Here is a 17,290-nt window from a genome sequence, read left to right as displayed (position 1 = left end):
TTTTTTACAAATTTCAGCCTTGCTTTACCAAGACAACTTAGTGGGTAAAAATTATCATTCAAGGGTGGTATGGTGGCGTGTGGTTATACACTGCTGCTACACTGCTGTTGGGTCTGGGATTCAATTCCGGACTAGGATGCCTTCTGTGTGGCATTCACATTGATCTCCCAGTGTTTACGTGGGTCTTCTCCAGATGCTCTGGTTTCCTCCCACCTTTCAAATTCATACTGGCTAGATTCATTGCCATCTCTAAATTGTGGCAGTGCGTGCATTTGTGCCCTGTGTTTCTGGGACAAGCTCTGGGTTGCCATGATCTTCACCAGGGATAAGCAGCTTGCTGATAATGGATGTATGGAATTAATTATATCTTCATAGCAGGTTTTAGGATACAGAACACCCCCCACTATTGTGTGATGTTTGAACGAGCAGGTATCTGAAAGTGTACACAATTAAACCCATGCCTCGTTAACACTCTTTATTGCATCATTAACTGGCAACCTAGTAAGACTTTTCGAGATGGGTAAAGGAGAACAAACAACAAACAACAAGTTGAGGACCAGCACACCACGGTATGTCTTGGTGACAGTGCAACTAAATCAGAGATTCTCCATACTTTCTAAACATTTTTAAAACTAATGAGGGGATAAAACAGTTAAAAAAAAGTTTGGCAAAGAACTTACTTCAAAAAGAACAGTCCACAAGCACCAGGTTACAGAAACAGATCATTAGAGGAGTCTGATTGTTAAGACTGGAGAAGAAAAATGTTCACTGTATGTATGCGGCTGGGATTGAAGTACTATGCATGTTTAATGCAAAGAATAGACACAATTTATTGTCAGGTCTGTGCCAGCACTGCAGCCCAGAAGGGAAAGGGATCAGAATTAATCTTTTCTCAGAAATGAAAAATAAATGAATGCTTGCGAAAGACTAAGGTTTGGGTGATTCCAGAGCATGGGGAAATAGAAAAACAAAACTACAGAAGGCTACTGATAAACATCACACATCAAACAAAAGTAAACAGGCAAATAGGTTTAAAAGGGTCATCGATCTGCTTGCGATTCAGAATCCATTTTGCTGTTTTTTTGTTGTTGTATATGTTAGTCTTTTCCCTTTTCCTTTTTTCTCAAAGAAAAATCAATTTACCAGCTCATTTTCCTCACGCATTTACAATTTTGTTTTCCCTTTTGCTCCATTTCAGCCCTCGTTCAAAGAGTGACGATCCACCATCACAATCAGAGAATTATCTATTTTCTCGGCTTTCTAAACACGGATCTCCCCGGCATCCCTTTGAAGTAACCCACCTTCAGGTCAAATCAATGTTTTTTTCCTCTTTGGCCTTCCCAGCCGGGTCCTGTTGATTGGCCTCAATGGCCAAAACAAACACAGAACAGGCTAGCTTCCCTGGCAGCATGGTGTGGAACTTATTTGGACTAGCCTGTCGAATTCCACAACAAAATCAGAGACGTTCCCCCACTGACCATTCTGGTCTGCAGCCTGAGGTTCACAAGGGACACCAGTCGAAAAGGCAAGGCCAGATCTGAACAAGAGATATTCATGGCTTCTTGGTTTCAGGTCACACAACTAAGTCAAAGCAGGTCAGAGTTGATCAACAAATTTTAATATCACCAGTAAGGAGTCTGAGAACAACATGCATTTCAAAGATAAGATGAAATATAAAAGTGATTTCCACTTCCCCTTTCCATTTCGTATTTACAGAAGTTCCTGAAATTCTTCACAAAAGCAACATTTTACTTGAATGTAATTATTTTCTGTTCATGAGTGGGAAACACCCCAATGTGCAATGCTGACATACAGCCTTACACACATGAAAACATTATTTAACATGTTGCCGTTTCAACACTGTGGATGAAAACACTCCTGCCTTGCAGTTTCGAATCTCTCCACAAGATGACAGCCATTCTTTTGAGTGAGCTGCAATTATGTCTATCAACCACATGAGGGCAGCATTGAATTTGATTTCGAAAAAGCCTAAATGCTGAAGATCCGATACTTTTTAATTTTTTTTAAAGAATTACAATTACAATGAAAATTGAAAATGTAAAAGAAAAATGTTGAGACAAACTCCACATTTCTGATATATTACATGACATAACACAAATCAATGCTTGAATTTTCTTAATATAACACAGCAAATTAATAAAATTAAAAAATTAAAAAGTATCCAAACTAATTAAATCTTTAATAAAACAGGAATTTAATTTGAGACTATTATTATTTCATGTTAATAAAAGTACAATCTAACACGTCTCCTGTAACTCTTACAAATAATTAAAGCTACGAACTAAGTTAAAGCTTAAGGATATAACTATGTACTGTATATATACACATTCATAAATTCATAAAACTATATAGAGAGTATGCTGTGCATATTCTATTTCTGTTTGAAGACTGAGACCTATATTTACCATTTACAATTTACCATTGAATAGACTTATCATAACTAAGTAAATATTGAGAATTTCCAGTTCATATGGTAATTTTTGGATCTGAGCTTTGTACTGATACTTCCTGTAAAACCAAATACTGTACATTAAAAGTTCTTCTATGCACAGTGGCATGAAGGCTGTTAATTGATATACACAGGCATTAAAAAGATTAAAATGAAGTTACAAATCCTGGAAATTAATGTGTTTATCATTTCAAAACAAGAACATTTACACTGCAATTTCCACTACCACATGTGCGGCCTGCTCTATAAACAACAAATAAGTTGTGGTTTCAGTACTAACTTTGATTTTTTTAAAAATATTTTAAACAGTATGAAAAGCCATAAAAAAAACTTTACTACAGTAATTCTTGAACTTTTTTACTTGTCTTTTCAAACAATGGCAATGCCGTATGTTTGAAGTAGAGTGGTCAAAACGTATTTGTTTTTTTGTATGGCACCTTCAGTCTTCTGTAGCGTATCTGTAGAAGACTTAGGGTCCAGGGAAATCTGCCGGCTTCGAGATCAGAGATTTTCTTGTTGATGGAGGTGGAGAGCGAGGCATCTCCAACAAGAGAATCAGACCCGCATATCCAAGTCTGACAGACTTCATAGCAGAGGCCATGTCTTCTGCGACACTCCCCAATGGCACTGCCCTTTCAGCACTCTCTGAGTCTTCTGTCATGCTCTTTCCACTGCTCACCAAAAAAGCTCCCAGGAGCTCAGGATCCAGAGTTTTATCACATGGTGCTCTCCATCAGAAAGATAGTCCATGTGATCCATTCACGTAATCCCTAAAGTCCACAGGAACATTCAGAAGAGAGCAAGTCTGCAACACAAACAGAACCGTTTCATTCTGTGGTTTCAAGCTGTAGCTCACTTCCAAAAATAAGGTGATTCTAAAATAACCTGATTACGAATAAGAGCAACATTTCATTTTAATCACTACATAATGTACGGGGGGGAGAAGCTTAGATGCTGTACCTGGCGAAACTTTGCCCGCACCCTCTCTATGTCCTCTTGGAGATTTTCATATGAAGGATCATCATGAGGAAAACGCTGAATCAATCCAATTAGAGACTCCACAGTCTTCAGCCTTTTACTGAAAAATATTCAGCTTCTACAGTTACACCAGGGAAAACATGACTCTACGCATACTCCTTAAAAGCTCTTTATTTGGCCTATGTGTACGTGCTAAACAGGTTGTGCAGTGTTATCAATGTGTAAGGTGTTCTGAGGGGCAGACAACATGTCATGTTGTTGGAAACTCCAGTATTGTATTGCACCAGCCATACCTAGCTCTTGCATCTGTGCTGTTCTGAAGAAGACACTTCCACGTCAGTGCAAATCCATAGTAAAATGAAACCTGGGGGGAAAAATGAGTACACTGTACTACAAATACTACTTTTCCAAGACATAACATTATTACCTTCACGAAGGCTGCATTTCAATTAGATGTAAAACTTCACATTCTACATCATGGGTTATCCAATTGTGGTCCTGGAGCATAGGACCCGAGTGCCTGCTGATTTTCAGTTCAGCTCTTAATGACCAACACCAGCTCATGATTGCCTTAACTGGACCCAATGCAATTTCTCACAGCTCATCAGGGTCTGTCGCTATAAAGAGACCTAGACAGTGTTTAGACACCCTGAGAAGATGTCTCATGTTCTACCTAGATGAACAAGTTCTAGTTCATGCGCTCTTTAATGGGATACAAGGCAAAATAAAAACGTTACGCATACGGGAAAACTACAAACCAGCATGTTCTTAAAGGCGTCGCTGATGACACGTGACAGACCTTCCAGTCTAGAATAACTAACAGGTGCTCAGCTTTGCTCCGCTGAAAGCCGAAGTTGTTAATAGGAACTTGGAGACGCATCCTTGCCTCAGTTGCAACCTTAGCTCCGTGTGCAGCTCCATGGGACCTTCCTTCAGCCAGTCCCACACGCACACCTTCCTCAAAGCCCTCCTGATATCCCTCGTTATGGAATCTGCAAAGTAACGAATAACTAAATGCAAAGACTCCTAAAGTATAATTGGTTAAAATATTTCTGATCAAGCTCAAAGACTCTGGGTCCACAACAAGCAAGACAGCCGCCCGGACAAACATCGGTGAGTGAACATCGTCTTCCTTTCCCTTTTAACCCATTCGGTTGCAGTGATAACAAACAATGGTAACTCTTGTAAATAGTGTAAAGTTCTGTGCCTTTTTTTTCTGAAAAACGAAATCCGTTCATTCTCGAAATAAGGGTAGTAAAATAACTTCACCTGTTATCAGCCATCAAAATACTGTCAAACAAATTATCGCCTGCATCGGAAGCCATTTTATAGAACACCCAATCTATTAAATACTTTATTGTACGTATAATTCAATTACACCTGAACACGAGAGTTGCCTTCTACAATGTTAGTGCCTGAAACTGCAAAAACAAACTCTAGTACATGTGTGAAACGCGTCTTCCTGTTGGTTGTGCATTCTGGGTAAACATGCTTGAGCAGGATTTAAAGAGACCGTGCTTCCTTAAACTTGCGCTGCTTAATGGGTAGAGAGAAACCATAAACCCCCTTATGTTTTCTCTGTGACGCATATTGCGTTCATACATTCCATCCATTTTCAGGAACTTCCTTATCCTTAAGGGTGGCGGAGCTCAACAAGGCAGGTCCGGGTGCACGGTGGTTCGACGACCTGGATGGGACGCATACGAGGGGACAATTTAGATACGCTAATTAACCTGGACATCGGCAGGAAAGCGGTGCTCCTGGATAGAACTCGCGTCTCTGGTGACGAAGGGACATATGAACTCCATGCAGAAGGTGTTCCTTAACGGAATTGAACCCGGGACCCAAGAACTGTGCGAGGGAGTCGTTCTAACCCCAGCGCAGGCTGCCGCTTGACCCTCTCCTTTTGAAAGCAGCGTATGGGTAGAAAGCAGACTAAAGCGAAGTTGTGGATTATTACTTTACTGAAAACTCATGTCGGCTATTTGATTTTTTTTTTTGGCGTTTCCATTAATTCCTTCTTCGATCAGACGTTGCAAATGTCCTCAGCTTGTGCGCTTCAACAGCATGAACCCCAAAGGGATTGTGTCAATCATTTAAAAAGCAAGACCGTATTCTAATGAATATCCAAATCTATTTTATATAGCAAGATTTATTTTACTACCGCAACGCCAAACCTCCAGTTTGATCAAGTGAGTTTGTTCACTTTCACTGCCCTTATTTCAAGAATTGTCGTGCGATTTTCTCTTATGTCGTGAGAGGGCGCCATTGGATTTTCAATGAAGGTTATATGTAGCACAAAATGAATTACCAAGGGACAGGGCTTTTGTTGCAAAACATACATTACGTATTTAAAAAAAATCTCCATGCGCATAAACATATTAAATGGGCCAGTCTATAAACGTTATGTGAGTTGACTTGGGGGGGGGGGGGGGGAATGGGATTTTACCGATGAAAGCCGATACTAAGAAAACAGACCGTCATTAATCCTATAGGAACTATGAGGAACAAAGTGGCCTTTGCCAAATGCTCTGGTATCGGTTTACGCTTGTTAGCTGTTCCTGTAACCCAAGATGAAGCAGCCTGTTGGAGTATTTGTAACTATATTGTTATTTCTAAAAACAAACGTCTAGTAGCAGCAGAAAAGAACTTAAGGGCATAGCTGACGCGTAAAAAAAAATATATATTTTTATTTCAAGATACCATGCATTTATAGTACAGAGAATATTGAATTAACCACAGCTGATCATTTTGATCATCTCCTTTCCAGTCGCAGAGCAGATTACACGGTAATTGCTAAAAAGTAAAACTAAGTTAACAACAAAATTAATTCAGAGCTCTGAATCTTAGTACCTTGATTCAATTGATGTGAATAGTACCATTCCTTCACAAAATCCTCTACTTATTCTCCTATAATTCTTATTAAAACTATAATGGTTACTGAGCAGAACTGTCTTGGAGCTAAAACTGATAAAAACTGAAAACTTTAAATAGTTAAAGCTGCAAGAATCTTACCCTTTTGTGTAAGACTACTTTATAAAGAAAGTTAATCCAAAAGCATTTTAATAGTAAAAGACAAATGAATTATGTAGTGATCAAAGAACTTCATGGCTTCTTTTTTGGCTCAGAAGAAATGATAAAGTGCATTTAAAATGGAGAACAGGAAGCACCTTTTTTTACACAGTTTGTAGTAAACTGGAACAAGATACCCACCCATGTTCAAGAAATTGTCTCTGGCTTCTTTCAATAAATGTCTGGATGGGATCCTTATCAATTAACTTCTACTAGCCAAACTAGATGCATTCAATGGACTCATTTTGAGTCCTTTCTTATGGTTCTTCAATTAACTTTTAATGGTTAGGGTTATAATTAGCTTTGGTATTTCTCCAGATCAGTGACCCTTCTGTAAAAATAGTAATGTAATAGTTTCCACATGCATACAAAACAATTTTAAAAAAATTATAAAAGTGCAACATGTATGTTCTCTATATTGTAGTAGACATCTGTGCACTGGAAGTGTATCTTTTGTTCATAAATACAACAAATACTGACATTTTAAATAAGTTAATTAAAAAAATGCACAAATAAGTGCTCAATACCAGTTGCCTTGCTGCTTTTCCTTAGAATAACACCATTTTATGTTCATCTAAGTCTCTGGAAATAGGAGTGGCACAGTAAGAGCTCAAAGCGCAGACATGCATATTGTTCCAGAAAACAGTTCTCGGTTCCCTCTTGTGGCAAAGTATCTTCTAAATGCATGTCTTCAAGATCATTGCAGGATTTTTGCCTTTGTAAACAAGTCATTTATCTTAGTCTTTAAAAATGGCAAGCAAATAGTCTTTAGCTGTAGGTCAGTCCATTTTCCTCCAGAAGCACATTCTGGAATTCAATCTTGCCTCTTTTTCTGGTTTTCCTGGTCACCAAAGATGTTTAGCGTTTATGGAAACTGGGACTCTGCATGTAGATTGTCGACGCACTCCCAAAAGGGTTCATGCTGTCTGTTTCAGTTAATCCTTGCTCAAGACCAGTGGACTCGCCAAAGTCTTCCACGTCAATGCCCACTGGCTCTGTAGGAATGGTACTAACCATTGGTAGGAACTGAGACAAGGGAGGAAATCCTCCATCTTCTGCTTGGAGTCTTTGCTTGGCACTGCTTAAGCTCACCACAGTCTTGTGCTTTTCAGAAATGTATATGTTATATCCATCTGGGAGGATGCGTTCAATGAAGGAACAATCCTCTTTTAAGTACGTGTGCTTTTGAGAGAAACAAAGATATGAAAGTGAAAATGTATAAGATGAATATTATGAAGCATCATTTGAGACTCTCCCAAAATCTCTCAATATTACATTAATGTTCTTCATGCAATTGGCCTATTTGAGCACAGACCTATCCGATGTAATGCAAATTCAAATACTGGCTAGAGTAACCCATAAAGTTCTGCTTTTGTGCTTATTAGTAATTGAAATAAATGCAAAAAATTAAGCTTTGGGTTTGAAAGAGCTGCTCACATTTTACCTGAGTTTTTTTTTTTTTTTTCCCCCCATAAGAATATTTCAAAGCCTAAAAAGCACTAATTGACCAGGGTTACTATTGCGGTTTCTTTTGTTTGTGAAGTAAAACCTCTGCATGTCCCACAGTTGGTCAAAGGTTATTCAGCTACAGAGGGCAAATTGCTTTTTTTCAGCCATCCCCTTAAAATGTAGCATACACTCAAATTTCATACAATGTATTGTATCAATAACAGGTGTTCTGTTAAAATTTGCCCTTGTTTGAAGGTTTGTGGAAATACTGAATATCTGAGATTAAGGATATTTTAAATGTCATATGCATGTAATGTAGAGCATCAAGTAATAGGTTTATTCCATGCTGAAAAAAGAAGAAAGAAAACGCAACGTTTCGGCCGTGGAGCCTTCTTCAGGTGTGAGGAGAAGAAGGCTCCACGGCTGAAACGTTGCGTTTTCTTTCTTTTCAGCATGGAATAAACCTATTACTTGTTCCTTTGCAGCCTACACATGCTGACGCAGCTACCCACCTGCACCAATATAGAGTATGCCAGCATACTTTCAGCATTCCATTTACTGGAATGGACTTCAGGGGTTATTTGTGTGAACAAAGCTGAATAATTGTATAGAACTGTTAACCAATCCATTTTCAGAAAGAGCATTTAAACAGTGAGGTATATTTAAGTTATAAAGAATTTGTGCAGAAGTGGAAGAATGCAGTGCTCCATACAAAAATGTATGTTTTGTACATTCCATTACAAAATAGTTCCTTCAGTTTCCGGTTAGAAATATTGGGAATGACTCCTTCTTTAAGTGCACTGAGATGCTTATAATTGGATTGTGTTTTAGGTACTGTTTATTGCATGTTCTTAACACGCCTACAGATTTTACATAAATAACATTTATGTTTTCAGAGACAATTACCTGTTGTTTTTGGCTTCAGCTAGGAGAGGAACGAACTTTTGGTCAACAGGTGAAATGGTCAAACTGGTCTAGCATTGAGATAAAACCTCGCTTCCTACATAATTTACTTTTCTACACGTGCCAATACATAGAAATATTTTAATTTTTAACTGAAGAAGCTCTTTCCAAAGAGCTTTAATATGACTTTATTATTCAAATGTGAAGCGAGAAGCAAACATCAAATGTGAGTAAAATCGCCTTACAAGGAGCTGTCGTTCTTAATGCAAGATGACTCGGATGATAAAGGTTGGCGTTTTTCAAAATGGCAAATCTATCGACAAAGCATCTTCAACTGTGTATCAGTATACATGATATTCAGAATGATTTAAGTTTAAATGTATGTAGATAATACATGTAAATGTTCTATTTCCACAGCCTTATCTTTTAAAAAGTTTAAAACCTGGCTTATTCTCTAATTGTGCAAAATCGCTTCTATAAGTTTTTAAAGTATGCGATGATTGCATTGTGGTAAACCCAAGTAACCTACCGATCCGTACAGTTTCCCACTGTCTTCCATGCAGAGATACCTTGAGGACGTAACTCCTTTAATCGCCACAAATCCCGTATCAACAGCTCGTATTTCTACTAGACCTAGAACAAAAGAAAAGGTGCATTTAGTTTCCGTTTTCTGCGTTTCTTAATTATCATGCAAACTGCAGTTTGTTTAGGACCCACGTAAACTGGAAACTTTAAAGACCCGAGTCATTCAAAGCATTCTTCTACAATGAAAACGGCACAATGCATTTTAGTAATCGGGTATCCCTTTAACCTAATATACCTTCGTATTTTAATCTAAAAATACATACTGTACGCATTCCTTCACGCGCCAGTAGTATGCAACGCTACATGACCATAAGTCATTGTGGTTGAGCTCAGGTGTTACCCGCTACTGTTGATTTAAACATCCGCAACTCCAAATTCCCCTATTTCCCACTTTGTCACCTTTAAGCCGAAAGAGCTGATTTTTTTACAAGATATTTACCCCGCCCCCCCTCGGGGCTTAAATGACAAATTCCCTGTCAGGGTCGATTAAATTCCGACGTTAAGAAAAGCGTACGTGTTGCATTTTTGGCATCTGGACCGAGGTAAACATGAAATAACTCGGTTCAAACAGGCAATTTTAAAATGTGTGTGTATATGGTTAGTTCTGTATGACTGTTAGGCGTGCGTACGAGTACTGCACATCCGAAATTTTGCCGTTGACCATTTAAATACACGCATTAGAAAACTGTCTTATAATTGCAAGATTTTCTTGTGCACGTTTGATCCAATATCGGTTGTACACCTCGAGTAACTCGGCTACCACTACTACATACGGCCGAAAACTTGAGCGCAGTTTCCCGAAATATCTACTTACTCTTTGAGTTTTGAGAAATGGTCCCGTCCACTCTTCCGTCCTCGTGTATTTGCAAATGATAACTGAGCGGCCCGTATCTACTAGCGGTGTACAAATGTCTGAGTCTCACGGGATCTCCCCATCCGTTAATATAGTGTGGGCCCGAATCGGGCAGAGGTAAACCGTGTCCTATAACAAAAAATAAAAGGTTTGTCAAGGAAACGGCGATGCAGACACGGTGCAACATACTGAAGGTTTCCTTGGAATGTAAAACGAAGCCAAGCCAAACTGACACGGTCTTTAGAGGTCAACTAAGTGATCCGTCGTCCCCTCAGGCTGAGATGTAGTATATAGAGACGAGCCAGATATCCTGCCTTTTAAAGGTACTCCTTATCAGTCCAATCGATAAGCTTATTCTAGCGCCGTTATTAAAACGGCAAAACAATCATTCTACGGCAACCAAGTGTATTAAAGGTTTAAGACGTATATCGTAGGCTAAAAAAAAAAACTATTAAGAATATGAAGGGCAGTGTACAAGATAATACTTTGCGATTCTTAGATTCCCGATTGTGAAATGGCTGATTTAATTTTATTCATATTGGTACGACTTAGTTTGCATAAATATCGCGTGTGGTTGATTAAATCTCATTTGCAGTATCTTCTGGAAGAAAATGAAAAGGTAGTATGTAAAAAAAAAAATAACCAGAGGTTCTCTTGACGTTTTGATGTTGCACAATCCACGTTTTGGTTTTATTATAGGGGAAAAAACAATTATGATTTGAATGATTTGCGTAGTTCAGAATATAGCCTTTGCTTAAGCGGGTGATCTAACTGGATAAACTTTCTTATGAATTAAAAGCCGCGCCAAACTCTTAAGCAATTATATGAATTGTTACACCCAACATTTGATCATTATATTAACAAGTTCAATAGTAATACTAAGTGAAGATCACCATTCATCCAAATCCGTCAGATACATTTACTAAAAGAACAAGATTTTGATCTCAAGACTAAAGAGACTGTTACAGTACATTTGCCATCTTAAAAATGACAATATAGCGGGGTGACCGTTGCTACAAATTGAGTTTGCAACATCAAAGCATTCAGTTAATTTGTCACATCGAATCCATCTTCACCACGTTGTATCAAGTATAGTTGCATAACAACGTAATGCTGTGCAATGGGTAATGATAAGCAGCCTGTGTAGCTGCTGAAATTAACGAGGTGGCAAATGATATATTGTCGTTAATGTGGTTTCCTAGGCGGAAAGACTCGGAGGTATTCGTGTCACCAGATGGCACTGTTCGCCAAAAAATAGTTGGAAATGTATAGGAAAGACCTACATTTCACGAGGAAACTTTTTCAATGCATAAACCTTTTACAGCAGGCAACACGAAAGATTAAGGGAGCTTTACTAGCTACTTGCGGAGTGCATTAAATTCAAAAGCTTACGTTTTCTTCTAGACACGATTTGACCCCCTTAAACTTGACAACTGAAATGCAGGCGTAGTTTAGTACATTGACGAATGTTCGCACAGAACATACGGTCTTAAACGCATACCATATTAAGCGTACGTGAAATGCTAGAAATATTAATCATGCATTGAACAAAAAACAAATTGCATAATAACGTGTGACTGTAGGGAATAAATGGGAAAAAATCAACTTGCTGCATATTTATATTTCTTATAAACAGTTTTAATTTATTGCCTTTCTTGAATTTGAAGATCTATGGTATATGTAGATGAATGTACTTGTGACAATGTTTTTGTCACAACTTGTATGCTAATAAGACGAGAAATAACTGATCAAGGTCATGCTACAGCTAGGATTGTGTAACATTCATGTTTTGTTGACATCACTCTTCATTGAAGATTGCTGCCCATATACATATTAGATCATTATAAATCGGTTACAGGTGTGGTTCAATATGTCTTATCTGCGTAGTAATTTATTCACTTAATAAATATTATACAATACCAAGCAACTAGAAAATATGCGTTAGGTAGTTGATTCGTTTCCACTCCCCCTAGTTTGCTGCCTAAGACCTGTTATGTAGTTGTTTGTGGTAAGGCTCTCGTATGGTATGGGGTCAAGAAAGGTCTCTGTAGCAATCAGTCGTCCCCTAATGGAAATGAACCAACCTGACAAGGCAGAAAAAATGTTGAAGGCTTGTAACACTGGTCAGACATCAAATGCACACAGAAGACAATACACCCACAAGGATTCCAATTAGATAAAGCATTTTAAATATCAGTCTTTTAAAAGGTACCCATGGGAACAGAAAACCAACACTGACTGACATTCGCTGATGGACATTTCAACTCTGTTACCATGGTCACAAGAGGTAAATGGCAAGTAAGTGTTTTAAGGTCATGAAATACAATGAGTTTTTTTTTTTGTTGTTGTTGGTGGTGGTGGTGACATTTTTCATTTGATTCTCTCCAGCCCCCTCGCAAAGTAAAATGAACTTGCTTTTCTAACCATTCATATTTGAATGTCGAAGAAGCATTTTACAAATGAACTCCAAAATGAATCAGCAGTTGCTCTTCATTGTCGTCACCCGAAAAATAGCCTCCTGGACCGGGGACTCCAAATTCTTTCCCACGCACTGCGGGCATGTTATTTACTGTTGCTGTGTTTCTTGTAAAAAAAAAAAAAAAAAATCACAAGTTTTACTAAGGCCGTCTTAGTTTTTTCAAATTTGTTTAAATCTCAGTGTTAAGAAGACATCCTGTGCAACATACAAATAAAGATTGAGATCGCCAATGCATGTGTGATTATCTAAATTAAAGGCTGGGATCCAGAACAAACCTCGCTTGAACTGCCACCCACAATACCACAGGCCCACTCGGGAGTTATCAACATGAAGCAAATGCAAAAGCCAATATTAGTTAGGCAATTTTGTGATTGTTTGGAATGTGTGTTTTTTTTCTATCCTTGGTCTTTTCTTTTGGTATCAAGAAGATTTCTCAATATATCTAAAAGGTTTAAAATACTGTGGGTTGCCAGTGTGTGGATCCATGCCTATGCAGTTATGAAGTATACACACACTTGGAGGGCTGAGGCTTGTTATTCTTTGATGTTAATGGCAAGTAAAGGCTAGGCCCAGCCTGTAGCATTGGCTCTCAGCTCTGGTCAGGGGGACTCTGGTGCACTGTTTTTGAATCACCTGTTTGCTTAAAGCAACATAGTGACAAAAAAAGTGACATTAATTAGCCTATTTTTGTATCTGCTTTTAGTCGAATTGGTTTTGTGATGGGTATAATGTCCTTATTACTGTGTTTCCGAGCTGCCCTAAATCAGGTGTTTGAGATGAAATGTGATCAGTTGGACTTAAATGGAATTAAAAACATTCTCCCTCTGTGGGAGCATCTGATACAGCGCGATTCCCACCTTTCTGTTCATCACCGTATAGCTTTTGGCCGTCTATTAAAAACTGTTTAGTTTAAAATTAAAGAAGCAAATTCTTAATCACCAAGTTGAAGAGACTGCATGAGGTTCTATGTACTGAAGTTACTGGAAATAATGTAATTTTGAAACCAAGGCTTGAGTCTAGATCAAGGAAACAAGTGTGCAGATCAGTTACAGGCACCAATTAGCACCAGTGATTAAGGGTCCAGTTGTAACTAAAAGCAGCAGAGACGAGGGGTCCCACAGGATGAGGATTGAAAACCACTGGCCGATGGTATTGTGCTGATCATTAAATCCATTATCCTCTAGGAAGAGATCTTTATTTAAAGAAATAAGTAGTACCCCAGCACGTGGTGGGTGGGCAATTGCTTTTGGATTACAAAGATGACCTCTGTACAGAAAGGGCAAATGTGTTTCTTATCAGCACAGCTTTATGCTGCGTGAACTGTTTTCTAGAAAACGCAAAAAATTCTGCACATTTTGGAGGGTTTAACAAAACTGTAACATAATGCAAAGGTCCTATGTTACACACAGAGACCCTGAATAGATTTGAGTGCAGTAGGTTCGTTTGCCTTGCAAAACTGAAATTTGTACTGCAGGTGTCATAGGTGCAGATAACACTAGACTTTTGTGTTTAGGCAGGTATTACATTTGTTTCCGTATCCAGAACAGCAAGCACTATTTTTTCCATTTGGAGCAAGTTTGAAATTAAATGGATATAAAAGAAATGGGGATTTGTGCTTAATTCTGATGGTTTGCAGAATTGGGATGAGTTGCCTGTATACATTTATGACTTGTTTGATTTAAGCATACACGAGAGTTATACAACTCATGTAAAATGAGGAAAGTGATCATTGGCTAACTGATATCAAGGAACCCTTTGTAGAGTTGCCTGTGTTACTGAATGCTTTGATGTCAGGTATGAAATCTAACTTCCCTTAACTTCTGGTGTTAATAAAGTTCAATCACAGGACATTTTGTAATAATGACCCACTGTAATAAGTGTTTCATATCTTTGTGCATTACTGAATAAAATAGTTTTAAAAAATTGTCACTGAGTCAGTATTTTAAAATTTGCCACAGTGATCTCACATTGCCATGAATGACTGTCTTTGTGTTCTCCAGTTTGTCCAAAATCTTCTAGGAAGTGGTTCAACTGATTTCATATTGACCTCTGTGGTAACAATATTGTGGTCATCTTGATCTCACAATAATGTATAATTTTGTTCTTTTTCTAAGGGTTGAGAGCCCAGAAGCATTCTTAACAAGTGACCCTATTCCTCCTACTGCAACATGTGTAATGGCTGCATTCAGCCACCCTTTAGAGCTGGTCTGTTATGCCTTCTCTGTGAAATTTCACTTTGTATAGATTTATTGTTTACTCAACATTGTTCTTGCCTTATTGGTGGGAGGAAAGCTCATGTAATACACTTTTACAGCTCATTTGCCTGTGTAAGGTAAGGGTGACAGTTTCTGGATAGGAGCAGCTTAATTATGAAATAATCAGAAAGATATTCAGCTCCTCCCCCTATCAGTTTTTGTGTTTTAAAAAGTTGAAATGCTCAGCAGGAATAGGGTAAGTTAAACAGCATTTTTCTTTCTCAGTCCTAATTTTGTCTCATTAATATCATGCATTCCTGAACAGATAGCCATCTCATATTGGACATTGTGCTACTAGCACTGATGATGAAGTTGCCTTTTGAAACATAATAAAAGCTCTATTCATCACTATTTTCCTAGGAAAGCTTTACAGTATGGGGATATACTGCTGTTCCAATATACACAAAGTTTTCTTTGGACTTTATGGGCACTGACAATAGTATTGACATACTTCGTTTTTACTAATTCATTTAGTCTGTTATTTATTATTAAACTAAGGAACAAGTAGAGGTTATTTTGCTTTTTGTGCATGTGATTTATATTAAATTATGCTTGTCAATGATATATTTTTGACATTTGTGAATACAGGGGGGTTGGTGTGATAAGAATATACAGACATCAATATTATGTCCCATAAATCTTGAAAAATATTAAGCTTAATATTTCAAATACTACTTAATCAGAGGATTGCCGATACCTTTCCCTGCAATGTTATGAGTATGATGCAAGCCATAGTTCCTTTTTAATTTGTTTGCTTCATTACACATGAATTAATAACTTACAAAATTACCAAAGTCTGTGTAGTATACACTTTCCGGTGAAGAATCTGTTTAAACTGTGATCTTGTTACTCCCTTTGTGGAATGACCGATTTCATTTGCTTCCAAAAGATTTCCCTTGCCAAAATAAACTTCCACAGGTGTTGCAATCTGGAGTGCTTTCTTATCTGGGGTGTTTTAAGCACACATTTTAGGATGGTGAAATCAAACTAGAAAAATGAGAAAGCAAAGTCTAACTTTAATAATCTGTGTATTTTATTTGGCATTGGTGGTATTTACCATTTAGTAAAGGTGATGTAGTTCTAAAGAGAAAATGTGCTGTGTGGCGAAGGTAAAAAAAAAAATAAGGACTTAGACCCCCCCCCAAGTTACACACAAGGCAAGGTACATTTGCTAGATTTCCTAGAAAGAGAAGAACACTGACCTGCAGTATACTTTTAACAAAGGGACTATATTAGTCCACCTTCAGAGAAGCAGCTTGAACTCCCCCCCTCCCATCCTGTCCTGTCTTTTTTTTTTTGCTTCTGGACTTCTGGTGAAATACATGTTGTGATATGGATTGTATTTACTCTTAAAGGACACTTTGGAATTCCTTCTGGGATTCCAAATGTGAGTTGAAGGAACCATCTTGGTTTCCCATTTGCCGATGGAAATGGAATCTAGTCTGCAGATGCTGCTGTTTATAACCTTCCAGGTAAGTAGAGGAGCAATTGGAACAAGCTTGGAGCAGTGCATGAGGCCAGCATTACATCTGATGAGGGTAACTGCTGTGTGGGTCTGCATTGGGAGGCAGTATAAAGGTGGATTCCTGAGGCCAGCATAAGGGTAATCTAATATCTTACTACTCGAGTGTGGTGAACCTGTAAATCAATGATGAAAGTTAACCCATCAGGTTTACTTTCTTTTTTTAGAAAAAGTATTCCAATGCTCTGCATACATGATGCATTTCATAAAGCACGTTTTGAATGTCAATGGTTATTATGCAGGAAGAAATGTCCCACAGCAATTAGGTGCACATTATGCAAGAATCGGATACCTGCTTTAAATAAACCTGTATTAGTGAAGCTTTACTGTGCAGCGGGTGGGGTGGGGAAGGGGAAGAATGAGTCATTCAACCCCCCCCCCCCAAGAGTATCTCTTAAATACATTGATTCCAAAATGTTCTTGCATCCCTTCCTGATTGTTCCAAAAAATATGTAAGTGTAATGACTGAAATAAATCCTAGAGAGACTTAACCAGACCTGGAAAGCAGGACATCTGCTCTGAGCTGCGCCATAACCTTTTGGCACTAAATTGTATCAAGAGAAGTTGTTTCAAGTAACTTTCACACCTGTGGGAAGTTGTTGAACAAAAATACGGTTTCATTTTCAGCTTTGATTCGGCTTGTGGCCTTTATTAAATAGTTATTTAGTAAGGTCTGTATTTTGTAGTCTTGCAAAATTGTAGTAGGTAAGCTGGCAGGACTCCA

At 38.1% G+C, this 17,290-nt stretch overlaps 2 protein-coding genes across 6 annotated transcripts; both read right to left on the bottom strand.

Annotated features, from left to right (window-relative positions):
* Positions 1–1,596: 1,596 nt before the first annotated feature.
* lto1 (LTO1 maturation factor of ABCE1) lies at positions 1,597–5,865 on the bottom strand. 5 transcript variants are annotated; one of them, XM_088934963.1, is made up of 5 exons: positions 5,182–5,865; positions 4,248–4,440; positions 3,742–3,812; positions 3,431–3,548; positions 1,597–3,275 (listed from the first exon to the last, which is right to left on the bottom strand). In XM_088934963.1, exons 1-5 carry the CDS (start codon positions 5,187–5,189, stop codon positions 3,204–3,206), a joined length of 462 nt encoding a protein of 153 aa, XP_088791089.1. In that variant the 5' UTR covers positions 5,190–5,865; the 3' UTR covers positions 1,597–3,203. The 5 variants fall into 5 exon arrangements, with proteins under 5 accessions (XP_088791089.1, XP_088791087.1, XP_088791090.1 ...); XM_088934961.1 differs by lacking the exon at positions 5,182–5,865 and adding an exon at positions 4,718–5,161; XM_088934964.1 differs by lacking the exon at positions 5,182–5,865 and adding an exon at positions 4,718–5,161 and having other exon boundaries at positions 4,335–4,440.
* Positions 5,866–5,911: 46 nt separating this feature from the next.
* fgf19 (fibroblast growth factor 19) lies at positions 5,912–10,613 on the bottom strand. The gene is made up of 3 exons (XM_088934959.1): positions 10,272–10,613; positions 9,402–9,505; positions 5,912–7,702 (listed from the first exon to the last, which is right to left on the bottom strand). Exons 1-3 carry the CDS (start codon positions 10,495–10,497, stop codon positions 7,379–7,381), a joined length of 654 nt encoding a protein of 217 aa, XP_088791085.1. The 5' UTR covers positions 10,498–10,613; the 3' UTR covers positions 5,912–7,378.
* Between the last annotated feature and the right edge of the window lie 6,677 nt (positions 10,614–17,290).

This window comes from Atractosteus spatula, chromosome 16, assembly GCF_055471065.1.
Source record: "Atractosteus spatula isolate fAtrSpa1 chromosome 16, fAtrSpa1.hap1, whole genome shotgun sequence".
In the NCBI taxonomy this organism is placed as follows: Eukaryota; Metazoa; Chordata; class Actinopteri; order Semionotiformes; family Lepisosteidae; genus Atractosteus; species Atractosteus spatula.
This window is presented reverse-complemented; position numbering and strand designations above follow the sequence as displayed.

What these genes read in the sequence shown, in the direction of transcription:
- fgf19 (XM_088934959.1), bottom strand. Translation starts at nt 10,497, where the DNA reads ATGTTGCACCGTGTCTGCATCGCCGTTTCCTTGACAAACCTTTTATTT. An exon ending in CATTTCTCAAAACTCAAAGA is followed by an intron (nt 9,506 to 10,271) that starts GTAAGTAGATAT and finishes CTTTTGTTCTAG; the next exon opens with GTCTAGTAGAAATACGAGCT. An exon ending in GTGGGAAACTGTACGGATCG is followed by an intron (nt 7,703 to 9,401) that starts GTAGGTTACTTG and finishes TTCTCTCAAAAG; the next exon opens with CACACGTACTTAAAAGAGGA.
- lto1 (XM_088934960.1), bottom strand. Translation starts at nt 4,559, where the DNA reads ATGTTTGTCCGGGCGGCTGTCTTGCTTGTTGTGGACCCAGAGTCTTTG. An exon ending in AGCACAGATGCAAGAGCTAG is followed by an intron (nt 3,549 to 3,741) that starts GTATGGCTGGTG and finishes AATATTTTTCAG; the next exon opens with TAAAAGGCTGAAGACTGTGG. An exon ending in TGCGGGCAAAGTTTCGCCAG is followed by an intron (nt 3,276 to 3,430) that starts GTACAGCATCTA and finishes TTTGTGTTGCAG; the next exon opens with ACTTGCTCTCTTCTGAATGT.